General features: G+C 36.6%; 1 protein-coding gene across 1 annotated transcript; it reads right to left on the reverse strand.

Moving 5' to 3' along the window:
- Positions 1-6,036: 6,036 nt before the first annotated feature.
- Positions 6,037-12,587, reverse strand: LOC306847738 (leucine-rich repeat-containing protein 47-like). Its single transcript, XM_079381865.1, has 7 exons — positions 11,995-12,587; positions 10,782-11,249; positions 10,561-10,677; positions 9,234-9,349; positions 8,176-8,278; positions 7,731-7,820; positions 6,037-6,566 (listed from the first exon to the last, which is right to left on the reverse strand). The coding sequence occupies exons 1-7, from the start codon at positions 12,574-12,576 to the stop codon at positions 6,345-6,347; spliced, it is 1,698 nt and encodes a 565-aa protein (XP_079237991.1). The 5' UTR covers positions 12,577-12,587; the 3' UTR covers positions 6,037-6,344.
- Between the last annotated feature and the right edge of the window lie 1,426 nt (positions 12,588-14,013).

Below are 14,013 nucleotides of genomic sequence, written 5' to 3' on the forward strand. Positions count from 1 at the left end.
GCTATATGGCCATTCGTCTGCTGCCACCTACCGGAGCGGAGGAACGAGACAACAAACCATAATGTCACTCTCTAACTTATAAAAGGAAACAGAACAAAGGACTGGATTTTGCATCTACTTATATGCAGTAAGTAAGTATGTTGGTAGTAAGACATAAGTAAGAAATATAGACTATTAACATTAAGGAACCGAACAAACTTGACAAGTTAACTGACATGTGTCCTCATCTTCAGGGATTTCATAAAATATTATTTATTTATTTATTTAAAGCTATTCATGAAATAATTATTTATTCACATTTAGTCCTGCATAATAAAATCTTATTTAACTCAGGGGACCTGACTAGCAGTTTATTTTTATTTAACCAGCACAGCATGCAATCCAGGGATTTTATTTATGACAGGCTGTGAGCAAAGGTTTACCTGAATGACCTCTTGGACCCGCTGCTCTTTAGAAATGACATACATAAGACTGTGTCTAAGACTAAGAATTTGATTGACTTACCAGCTGATGTCCTGAGAACCTGTGAGTATTCAAATTATTCTTTGATTCGTGACAGATTTGTAGATAAAGTTGGAAAATCATCAAAATCGTCATTTGATCAGTAACTTAATTGTAACTGTATTACAACAGTACATACTACACATTGGCTATTTGGGAAAGACAACTATAACTCTGTGAAACATTGTATATGAATACAAAATATAGCAGCTGTATACTATGCACACTTCAGTGCTTTATCTTATTCATTAACTGTTCTTTATTATGGATTACTGAATTGCTGAATGATTAACTTTCTTAGACAGCAACATCCATAACCTGAAAGTTAATACAGACTTAAGCTCTCCAAAAGACACTTTCTTGAAGTAGCAGGATAAGCTTTTGTTTAAATAGTTTGCTTGTAGCTTCTCCTTTTTATCCATGTTTGCTTTGTAGCTGACTGAGGAGCAGAGAGCTGGAAGGAAATGGAGTCCAATGAGGCCAGTGTTCAGTACAACCGCTGGAATGAAGACAGCATGAACATGCAAGTGCCGCATTCACAGCCCAGACTGATTGGGTGAGAATCTACAAACCCAATTCCAAAAAAGTTGAGACACTGTATAAATTACGAATAAAAAAGGAATGCAATAATTTACAAATCTCATAAACTTATATTTTATTCACAATAGAATATAGATAACATATCAAATGTTGAAAGTGAGACATTTTGAAATGTCATGCCAAATATTGGCTCATTTTAGATTTCATGAGAGCGACACATTCCAAAAAAGTTGGGACAGGTAGCAATAAGAGGCCGGAAAAGTTAAATGTACATATAAGGAACAGCTGGAGGACCAATTTGCAACTTATTAGGTCAATTGGCAACATGATTGGGTATAAAAAGAGCCTCTCAGAGTGGCAGTGTCTCTCAGAAGTCAAGATGGCAAGAGGATCACCAATTCCCCCAATGCTGCGGCGAAAAATAGTGGAGCAATATCAGAAAGGAGTTTCTCAGAGAAAAATTGCAAAGAGTTTGAAGTTATCATCATCTACAGTGCATAATATCATCCAAAGATTCAGAGAATCTGGAACAATCTCTGTGCGCAAGGGTCAAGGCCGGAAAACCATACTGGATGCCCGTGATCTTCGGGCCCTTAGACGGCACTGCATCACATACAGGAATGCTACTGTAATGGAAATCACAACATGGGCTCAGGAATACTTCCAGAAAACATTGTCGGTGAACACAATCCACCATGCCATTCGCCGTTGCCGGCTAAAACTCTATAGGTAAAAAAAGAAGCCATATCTAAACATGATCCAGAAGCGCAGGCGTTTTCTCTGGGCCAAGGCTTATTTAAAATGGACTGTGGAAAACTGTTCTGTGGTCAGACGAATCAAAATTTGAAGTTCTTTTTGGAAAATTGGGACGCCATGTCATCCGGACTAAAGAGGACAAGGACAACCCAAGTTGTTATCAGCGCTCAGTTCAGAAGCCTGCATCTCTGATTGTATGGGGTTGCATGAGTGCATGTGGCATGGGAAGCTTACACATCTGGAAAGGCACCATCAATGCTGAAAGGTATATCCAAGTTCTAGAACAACATATGCTCCCATCCAGACGTTGTCTCTTTCAGGGAAGACCTTGCATTTTCCAACATGACAATGCCAGACCACATACTGCATCAATTACAACATCATGGCTGCGTAGAAGGAGGATCTGGGTACTGAAATGGCCAGCCTGCAGTCCAGATCTTTCACCCATAGAAAACATTTGGTGCATCATAAAGAGGAAGATGCGACAAAGAAGACCTAAGACAGTTGAGCAACTAGAAGCCTGTATTAGACAAGAATGGGACAACATTCCTTTTCCTAAACTTGAGCAACTTGTCTCCTCAGTCCCCAGACGTTTGCAGACTGTTATAAAAAGAAAAGGGGATGCCACACAGTGGTAAACATGGCCTTGTCCCATCTTTTTTGAGATGTGTTGATGCCATGAAATTTAAAATAAACGTATTTTCCCTTAAAATGATACATTTTCTCAGTTTAAACATTTGATATGTCATCTATGTTGTATTCTGAATAAAATATTGAAATTTGAAACTTCCACATCATTGCATTCTGTTTTTATTCACAATTTGTACAGTCCCAACTTTTTTGGAATCGGGTTTGTACTCTATATACAGGTGCATCTCAATAAATTAGAATGTCGTGAAAAAGTTCATTTTTCCTTGTTATTTCAAAAAGGGACACTTTCATATATTTTAGATTCATTGCATGTAAAGTAAAACATTTCAAAAGTTTTTTTTTTGTTTTAATTTTGATGATTAGAGCTTACAGCTCATGAAAGTAAAAAATCCAGTATCTCAAAATATTAGAATATTTACATTTGAGTTTCAGTTAATGACCATCCCTACAGTATAAATTCTGGGTATCTCTTGTTCTTTGAAACCAAAATAATGGAGAAGACTGCTGAATTGGCAATGATCCAGAAGACGAACATTGACGCCCTCCACAAATAGGGTAATCACAGAGGGTCATTACTGAAAGGTGTGGCTGTTTACAGAGTGCTGTATCAAAGCATATTAAATGCAAAGTTGACTGGAAGGAAGAATTTGGGTAGGAAAAGGTGCACAAGCAACAGGGATGACTGCAAGCTTGAGAATACTGTCAAGCAAAGCTGATTCAAACACTTGGGAGAGCTTCACACTGAAGCTGGAGTCAGTGCATCAAGAGTCACCACGCTCAGACGTCTTCAGGAAAAGGGCTACCAAGCCACTTCTGAACCAGAGACAACATCAGAAGCATCTTACCTGGGCTGTGGAGAAAAATAACTGGACTGTTGCTCAGTGGTCCAAAGTCCTCTTTTCAGATGAAAGTAAATTTTGCATTTCATTTGGAAATCAAGGTCCCAGAGTCTGGAGGAAGAGTGGAGAGGCACAGAATCCAGTGTGAAGTTTCCACAGTCAGTGATGATTTGGGCTGCCATGTCATCTGCTGGTGTTGGCCCACTGTGTTTTCTGAAGTCCACAGTCAACGCAGCCATCTACCAGAAAATTTTAGAGCACTTCATGCTTCCTTCTGCTGACAAGCTTTATGGAGATGCTGATTTCATTTTCCAGCAGGACTTGGCACCTGCCCACATTGCCAAAGGTACCAAAAGCTGGTTCAATGACCATGGTGTTACTGTGCTTGATTGGCCAGCAAACTCGCCTGACCTGAACCCCATAGAGAATCTATGGGGTATTGTCAATAGGAAGATGAGAGACACCAGACCCAACAATGCAGATGACCTGAAGCAAATTGAGGCAGTAATTATAGCAAAAGGAGCCCCTACCAAGTATTGATATACAGTTAATGATTACATATACAGTAAATGAACATACTTTTCAGAAGGCCAACAATTTACTAAAACATTTTTTTATTGGTCTTATGAAGTATTTTAATTTGTTGAGATAGTGAATTGGTGGGTTTTTGTTAAATGTGAGCCTAAATCATCACAATTAAAAGAACCAAAGACTTAAACTATACTTCAGTCTGTGTGCATTGAATTTATTTAATACACGAGTTTCACAATTTGAGTTGAATTTCTGAAAAAAAAAGAACTTTTCCATGACATTCTAATTTATTGAGATGCACCTGTATTTCATATAACTGATCAATTATTTTCAGAATTGTGATTGGAGTCAATCAAATAACTCATGTTCATCACATCTGTGCCCATATAGTCTCTATAACAGACTGTGCACCGGACGGCTTGGTACTGCAATTAAAGTGGCAGTGTCTTTGACTGTGATGGTAGTTATATACGTTGTTGGATACATCACAGGATACTACGTTCACCGATGCTGAAGAGGACACTATACTGATGGAACTGACTATTTAAGGAACTGGCTGTCATTTGAAACATGAATTATGTCCATCAAAGAAGTACCAACATTTATAAAATGTTTTTTTTTTAAATAAATTACTTTTATTTTAACATAGTATCTTAACCGGTGTTAACAAATAAAATACTTAAATCAATAAACAGATTTTATTTTATTTCATATTTGAATGCCAGTGACCAGTGCATTAGCGGTCGCAATACATAGCCTATAATTTGCTACTTACATTGCATTCAAGTTACAGTTTTACATTTTATCAGCTCTTGATAAATGATAAATGTTGAACTTTATTATTGTTTTAAGAATGAAAACAACACATAATGCATTAACTAATGTTAGCAAATTGAACATTATTCTACACTGTTTACAATTAATATTACATTTGACATCAGTCCTGGTCATAGATGATTTTAATAGTATCCACATCCTGCTCTTCTAGCATTTGGTCAATAATCTCATCTTTTGATGAAGAAAACAAGCTTGCATTTACTTTTACAATCCATGCCGTGATCCTTTGGTTAGTATAATACTCATCCTCCTGACTGTCCATTATTTCATTCATTTCGTTCTCATTTTCCATCTTAATAACCGAATCAGAGAATGGCTGTGCAGATCTGTCCTTAGATACACTCGCTGAATCCTTCATCCTTTCTGTCATCACTTCTCCGCCTTTGGCACTGATGTTACTGGGCACTAGATCCAGAAGTTCATCCTGTGGCAGCCCTGCTGATACACCAGGGATCTTGTCCTGTCTCAGGTCTTGGTTTTGAACCTGCAGACTGTCATTAAAAACAGCCAGTCCATTGCAGATCAGCTGACATCCCTGCCTTTGTCTGCTGAACAATGCCTTGTCCATCCTTACGCTGGTGGACAAGATATTGGCTTTCTTCTCCTGGCATCCTAATCCCCAGCTTGACACACAGGTTTTTGCACTAGACATGGAGATGGTGGATATTATTGGGCTGTGTATTGGAGGCAGCGAGCTAGTCCTGCCATTGTTCCTCTTCGGTATTAAAACCCTATGAGGTTTGATGGTTTCATCTTTTCCATTTCCAGCCAGTTTCCACCCTGATGATAAAGGGTAGGATCCCTTCATTCCAATCAACTCCAGACAGATGGGCAGAGATGGACTGGAGGTCTTATATGTCCCAAGCGTATGGAAATTCTCCTGGATGTTGAGAGTTTTGCTAGATCCACTCTTCCATCTTGTCCTGTAGTCCCAAATGTCCTTCCTCTGGGTCATTTTCATAACTTTTTAACAAGAGCAAAATGAATGACTGTCAATGTCATGTATGATGGACTGTCCTTAGAGACAGTGTCCTGCTTGCATCTCTTATAGACAGCTCAGACTTACTCTCCTCCTCTTTACATTTCCTGAGTCGGCCAGTCATCTGATCTGTAACCAAACCCGGAGCATTCATGTGCTCCACAGGCACAAACAAACACAAGATGCAAACAATTCTACTGTCACTTCACTAAACATGTCTGAAGATGTGCATTTTAATAGTTACTGCTAACCTAACCAAACTATAAACTGAATTACAAGACCAATTACTAGTTTTGATATGGATGCAGATGTTTTTCATCCAGAGGGTCAAAAGTTCCTATATGGAGTCATCCTGGGGTTAAAAACCTTGCTCAATGAAGTAAACTTGATATTGAAAGATTTGACTGTATAATTTTATAGCTTACGCAGTCAAGATTCAGCAAAACAGGCAAAGTCTACAAAAAATGTTACGTTTATTTTACTGACAAGGACAAAGTATCTTTAACATGAATTATATTAGAAGTATAAATCTGTACACTAAGGTGGAAACAAACTTTCATACAAAAGACAGGAGTGTAAATGAGAACCATTGAATGCAACATTTGAATTAATGTTTTAATAGCCGTTTTAATTTGATGAGAGAGAAAACTGTATGGAAAGTTGGGTAAATGAATTACAAAATTAGAAAGAAAACCAACAGCTGAATTTTGTTATCGGATGACTGTTAGATTGCTGACGTCGGACATCAGGTCAGTTTTTGATGGGTAAACCACTTTAAGGTTTCCATCTACGTCCACGATCTTCACTTGTTGTACGGTCAGCTCAGGGGAGGCCTGGTCCTCTGTGGGACGATCTGAAATCACATTCGTCTCTTCATCCGAGCCCACATCCTCCTTTGTATCAAAGGTTAATTTATTAAGCTCTGCCATTTTCTGAAATAGAAACAAGAATAGTCAGAGAAAATGTATGAATATTACACTAATAAACATGGATGCCGTTTTCCACTGTAAATATTCATAGCTTGCTAAACGCTACAAACCACCATGAATATGTAAAATTCTTGTGTAATTGCCTTTGGATGAGGATAACTTTGTGAAAACAGATGCCTTTTTTAATTGTGTTGGTACTTCGTAATTAATAACTGATTTAATGGCACTGATTATTCAGCGTCTCTTTTATAGTAAAATATTGAGTAGTTATTTGAGCTGTCGTAAAAGAAGAATGTGCGAAAGTGGAACGGGTCAATTGTATCATGGAGGAAATCTCACAGCTGCAATCTAAACCAATTCCTCAGTTTTATCTTCCTTGTCACATTTCACGGTTTTCCATCACATCAGGTACTTTTTTCTAATTGCAAAAAAAAGGATTTTTAAGTTTTAGGAACGTTAATTAAACCAAACAAACAATTTGACTAATAAAATCAGCAGTAGCCAGGGGCTCTTGAATTGCACTTGTATTATGTGATGGTGCAATGCCTCCGAGACACTGTACACCATGTGTGTGTGTGTGTGTGTGTGTGTGTGTGTGTGCAGAAAGATGAGCTCATTTCTTCCACTAGAGTATCAGCATTCAAAAGCTGTGCAGCCAAATAGCATATAAATGCTAATTCAATCCTGCACTCTTAGAGCGCAGACTCAAATCAGTGCCCTCACAGTACATTTACATTTATTCATTTAGCTGACGCTTTTATCCAAAGCGACTTACAATTGCTATATATGTCAGAGGTCGCACGCCTCTGGAGCAACTAGGGGTTAAGTGTCTTGCTCAGGGACACATTGGTGTCTCACAGTGGATTCGAACCCGGGTCTCTCACACCAAAGGCATGTGTCTTATCCACTGCGCCACCACCACCCGTAAAGTCAGATAGCTCATATAAAATATTATACATTATTTACAGCATAGCAATACTAGTACAAGTCAATATGAAAACAAAAACGGACAATAAATGGACAATCCTACCCATCTGTAGTACTATAGACACTGCAGGATTGATATTGATAAAGGAATGATTTAGTTGTGATTCTATTGTCATACAATTTGGTTCATATGTAAATAAACACAAAATGCAAAATACAAAAACACTAGTAATATCTTACTATTATCAGTGCATCCATGACATCTTTACAGATCTGCAGACTGGTGGAGCTCGTCACCTCTAAGAACAGCTCTTGTGTGGACTTCTTTATCTGCAGAGACAGAAGTTTGTTAAAAATGCTGTTTGGCAAAAATAACCAACTATAATAATAAAAAAAAAAAAAATTATTTAAACAAATGTCATGGTCATTGTTCTCTTTTAAATAAATAAAATAAACATTTGCATTAATAAGAATGTATGAATATGACATCACTGCTTCACATGCTTTAATATTGTATTTTATTTTTATGACATACTTTCAATGTCCTTCTGGATCAAGAAATAATAAATGTCATTAAAACAAAATATATAAAGCCATAAAATCAGTCGAGTTGACCATGCCATCCACCTTCATCGTCAAGACCTGAAATAACCTTTGCATACTTCACTTAATTTGCATAGATTACCTTTGTCCTCTCGCTGTTTGTGATTGGTGGGAACGAGACCACATGATCCTCTGCGTCAACCAAGCAGGGATAAAGATCTTTCCCATCAAGGAGTTGAAGGTATCTGGGTTGAAGAATTAAAAGTTGGGAATATGTCCATGAAACGCTGAATAATGAATTAATTCACCGTGTCACAGTTCAGTATTTGTACTTAGTGTTCTGTGCCGTCAGTGCAATTACATGGATGAAATTACACCAATTACCCACAACAAGATAGGTGTCTGACAAACAAGGGATATTTTTCGGATCACTTAGAAAGGGTGTAGAAGATCGTAAAGTAAACAATGCAACTGAAGAGCATGACTTTTTCATTGAAAATGATGTTAGATGCACAAAACCACTCATTTGCTTAACAGATTGTGCCCTCCAGTTTCAAACTCTACTGTAGACAGACAAATCATTGTAATATGTGACCCTGGACCACAAAACCAGTCATAAGTGTCAATTTTTCGAAATTGAGATTTCTACATCATCTGAAAGCTGAATAAATATGCTTTCCATTGATCTATGGTTTGTTATGATAGAACAATATTTGGCCGAGATACAATATTTGAAAATCTGGAATCTGAGGGTGCAAAGAAAAAAAAATATTTTGATGGATATTTTGATGAATCAAAAATGTAAGTTTTTTTCTATGTAGAAACTGTTTATGTAATAAAATATGTTTTCGTAGTTTGTGTTGTCCCTTATCAGTGCAAAATGATCACAAATTAAAAAGGATTCATGCCAATATTGTCCAAAACCCCACTTTTCTAGGGTGTTTCCAAACTTTTGGAGGGCAGTGGATTTACAGTAGGAAATTCACTAAATATCTTCATGGAACATGATCTCTACTTAATATCCTAATGAATTTTGGCATAAAAGAAAAATTGATAATTTTGACCCATACAATGTATTTTTGGCTATTGCCACAAATATACCCCAGCGACTTAAGACTGGTTTTGTGGTCCAGGGCCACATATTAAAAAATTGCCACCATTAATATTATATAAGCAGGTATTTAATATGCACTTTCTTACTTGTGGAGTCCTGAAAAGTTTTGTCGCTTTTTCTGTTTTCTCTGTTCATCTGCCTCCTGTTGAAGCATCTTCAGAAGTTCAGCTGCCTTCATTTCCTTACGACCCAGAGGAACTATCTACACACATTGACAATATAATCAATTTTTTGTTGGAAAATGATTCTATATATTACTCTGCGGTAGGTATGTTTTTTTTTTATGTGGCAGCAATATTTTAATGAAAATTTGTCTCATTTTTTTTGTTATTAACTCACTCAAGGACATGCTGGATTGTGAATCTAATCAGCTGAAAGGGTTTCTGTTACTATATTCACAATATATCATAAAACATATCAGATTATTACTTAAGTCTGTTCTCTGGGATATACACTGCCGTTCAAAAGTTTGGGATCTGTAAGATTTTTAATGTTTCTTATGCTCATCAGGGCTGTATCTATTTGATCAAAAATACAGAAAAAAAAGTAATGTTGTGAAATATTATTGCAATTTAATATAACATTTTTCTGTTTTAATATACTTTAAAATATAATTTATTCCTGTGAAGCAAAGCTGAATTTTCAGCATCATTACTCCAGTCTTCAGTGTCACATGATCCTTCAGAAATCATTCTAATATTCACTGATTTACAATCAATGTTGGAAACAGTTGTGCTGCTTAATATTTTTTGGGACCGGTGATACTTTTTTCAGGATTCAGAAATATCGTCACAGAAATAAACAATATTTTAAAGTATATTAAAATAGGAACCCAATGTTAGAAATTGCAATAATATTTTACAATATTACTGTATTTTTCTGCATTTTTGATCAAATAAATACAGCCCTGATGAGCATAAGAGACTCCATTAAAAAAACATTAAAAATCTAACTGATCCCAAACTTTTGAACGGCAGTGTAAATGAAACCATCAATTATGAGAATGAAGCAACGTAACACATCCTATTGTCCCACCGCCTGTGGCCTCTTAGAGAGGTGCCGAATTCACTGTCAACACAAAAGAAACAACAGCGAGAAAAAGGACTGTTCATTTATTATTAAAAACTGAGGATTATGGGACTTCACGGTGTCATTAGTCAGCTGGTGGCTTTGAAACCAGATTCCCGCCATTCAAAAAAAACTGTATCGACAACGGTTATTAAATATTCATCATACCTGCATTGTTTGTCTGTTATGTAACTAGTGGAAATGCTCTGATTGATGAGTTACGTAACAAACTACTGGGACAATTATGACTGAAACAGCAAGATTGTTTAATTGTGTTGAATTGAGGATTTATTACAAAAAGAATACTAAATTAAACCCCAATATTTGATAAACCTTCTCCCATACCTTCAGTGTATCTGGTGGTCTGGTATCATACAACAGAGGAGCCTTCAGCAAGCCACAGTCATGAGTTGCGATGGTTGCCGTCGTCCTTTTGGCACAAATCTCATCGTGAAGTTTGGTCTGCAGACAGAATACACTGATATTTATATAAGCTTATATAAAATCAATTACAGATAGACAGAACACAAGAGTTCTGATGGATGAGATATTTAAACTCGTGTCACCTGAGCAACTAGAAATCGCTTGAGTGCATTTCCTTGTCTGAGGTTCATGCCTTTCACAATGCAGCACACAATGTATGGCCGAACATCCTTGACGCCTGCAGAAACTTTGACCGTCACAGCCGTGGGTGCTTCAGATACATGCAAAACTCTCACAACCATCCGATTAAGCTCATCCACTTCCTCTGCCTCTTTTTTGCCTTTCTGCTTTGCACCACTTTTCTTCTTTGAGATGTTACGGCCTCCATCAAGCTTCTCGCTCACCTCTCCATCCTGCTGCTTGCCTTTTCCTTTCCCCCTCCCACCTGCCCTCAGGTAGTCTAGGACTGATTTAGTCAGGCAGCCGTTCACCATCTTCTCAAGCCTCTTGTCCTTCAGCTTGTTCCCTTTAAAGTTGGTCTCTTTCAGCTTGGAGCAGTCAGCCAACTCTGATGGAAGATCTTGGAGCTTGTTGCTGGAGAGATCCAAAACCTGAGAGAGAAGAGAGTGAGATGCATGAGGTAATGCTTGAAGGCTTTTCAAATATTATTAATGCATATTAATATACAGTGACTTTCTGTATGTTAATCACTGTACAGAGATAAAATACATTTTATTAACATATTTTGAGTACATAATACACCAATTACAATCTTTTTAATTACTTAAAAACAACAAAAAAACACAACTCATTAGAATTGATATTTACTGAACCGTTGTTCTTATTAAATTCAAAATGTTACAAAAGTCTGAAACTAATAGTGGAATACTTCCATTTAGCAATTCTAAATTATAGCCCTAATAATACAAATCATAATAATTAATTGTAGTAATATTTTAACTACTTAACACAGCATCTACGTTTTTTACAATTACTTTTAAAAATCACAATTATTATTGATATTTAATCACTATACTTATTAAAAGGACCAAAAGTCTGAGACCCACAATAGATTGCTTCCATTTTGAATTTAATTTAAACATTTTAATGATAAATTATAGGCCTGTTATCAGCAAAACCAAACAAACAAATAATAAAAAGTCCATATAATGATAATAGGAATAAAATTAATAAATACTACCCACAATAATAATGAGAGTATAATACACTACCAACACTCTTTGTATTTTTTACTTTCAAAATCAAGATCACAACGGATTAAAATGTATATGCATTGAACCACTGAACATTAAATTCACATACAGAAGGAATATTAGATTTCGTGATGAAACGCACCTTCAGCGCAGGCAGGTTATGCACCTCACTGCTCAGCTCCTCTATCGCGTTTTCTGATGCAATGATGCTGCTGAGGAGCTCCAGTTTGCTGCACCATAAGTCATCTGGGAGCCGAGAGAGTGCGTTTTTGGACACATTGATGTTGGCGAGCTTCACACACTTGCTCAGACCATCCGGCAGAGCAGCGATGCTGTTGCAGCTGACATTTAAAGTGTTGAGCTCGCTCAGTGCACAGATCTCCTCGGGCAAAGCTTGCAGCTGGTTGGCAGACAAATCCAGGACTTTGATCGCCTTCAGATCACCAATGCTTTTTGGGACTGAAGTGAGCTTGTTCCTGCAGAGGATCAGACTCTGTAGATGAGACAGATGGCTGATGTTCTCGTGGATCTCATGTAAACTGGGACACTGACTGATCTCCAGGTAGTTTAGGAGCGAGAGGCAATAAAGTCGCGCGTGAAGTCCGCCGCTGCTCTGGATCTTTTTGTCAACCGCTGAACCCTGAAGCACCAGCTCACGCCTGTTCTCCTTTTCTGCCTTTTCTATTTCTGGCCAAATATTCAGTGAGCTGTTTTCTTCAGCCATGTTGTCCAACGTAACCCGGAACTTGTACGCAACCCGGAAGAGTTTAATAAGATGCCGGTTTTTTAATCCATTTCCAGTTAAAATGTAATTAACTTAATTAATCATTGTATTTGGAATTTAGGATTTTCATATTTCATATTTTAATAGTAATATTTTACACACTGTCTTAGGGTAACTCTCCCATCGCTAACCAGAGCTATGATAAAGGACTACAAGAACCAGCATCCCTTTTTCTTCGAGAGAGTCTGGACTTTTGATTCACTAAAGTGACTCGAATCTTTTGAATCAGTTCATCTAAACAATTCTTTCACTGATTCTTTCTTTAGGTTACGCCGTGGGCCAGAAGGTGGCGAAGTAGACATTTTGTTAATAGAATAACATATAGAATTTATTTATTCAATTTGTATAACACATACATATAAAAATAAATATAGAAAATATAGAATAAATATAGAATTCAATATGTGATGAAAGGTTGTTAAATGCTTTTATTAATTTCTCGTCCCACTGTGCAACTACAAAAAGAAACAACGAAGAATTATGGGCATACACACTTATATGAAAATAGAATGCAATAAACTATTAAGAAATTTGTGAATTAAATAGAAAAACTAATATAGAACATATTAAGAGAAATATAAATATAAAACGTTATATAAAGATAATAAATCAATAACAAAATAATAATAAATACTAATACTATATTTATATCGTTTAGAACAATGCATGGGAGACACGTACTTCATTAAGTGAACAAAAGTACTGCACATAGAAGTGAACAAGAGTCAGTATACGGAAGTGAACGAAAACGATTCATTCAAAAACACCGGATTCTTTCAAGAACGAACGATAACCTCGCGCATGCGCACACGATTCAGTTGTCAAACGGTGGTTATGGAGATAAACGTAGGCAACTGCTGTATCTGGGAAAACAACTTATTTATCGAAATTGTATCTGCCAAATAGTGATTATTACTATTACTCTAAGAATGAGTGATTCTGAGCTTTATCTGATTAACGTGTAGTTTGTGATTAAGACCCTTATTGCTGTTTTGGAGGAGTTGTAACCGTAATGTTTCTGTTTAAGTTAACTTAGTTAACGTAGCCAGATTGCACGCTAACGCTAAATACTTTACATAACAGTAATGGTTATGAGTTATTATGACTAAGGGTCTTTATAATACGCAGCAAACCTCTGAATACATGTGCAATATTTAAGTGCAGACTTAACTGAAATTACAGTTTTACTACAAGTATGTGGTAGTAATGTGGATATAATGTGAATTTAAATAGACACACCTTGCAGCGCTGCTGATTAATTAATTGTTCATTTGAATAAGTATTTTTATGTTATTCTAGATTATTCTAGTTTGATTCTAGAGATATTTATGTACTCTAAGAATACATCATAAACGACATATTACTCTCATGTAAAGG

The sequence above is a fragment of the Barbus barbus genome, assembly GCF_936440315.1.
Source record: "Barbus barbus genome assembly, chromosome: 28".
NCBI classification, from domain to species: Eukaryota; Metazoa; Chordata; class Actinopteri; order Cypriniformes; family Cyprinidae; genus Barbus; species Barbus barbus.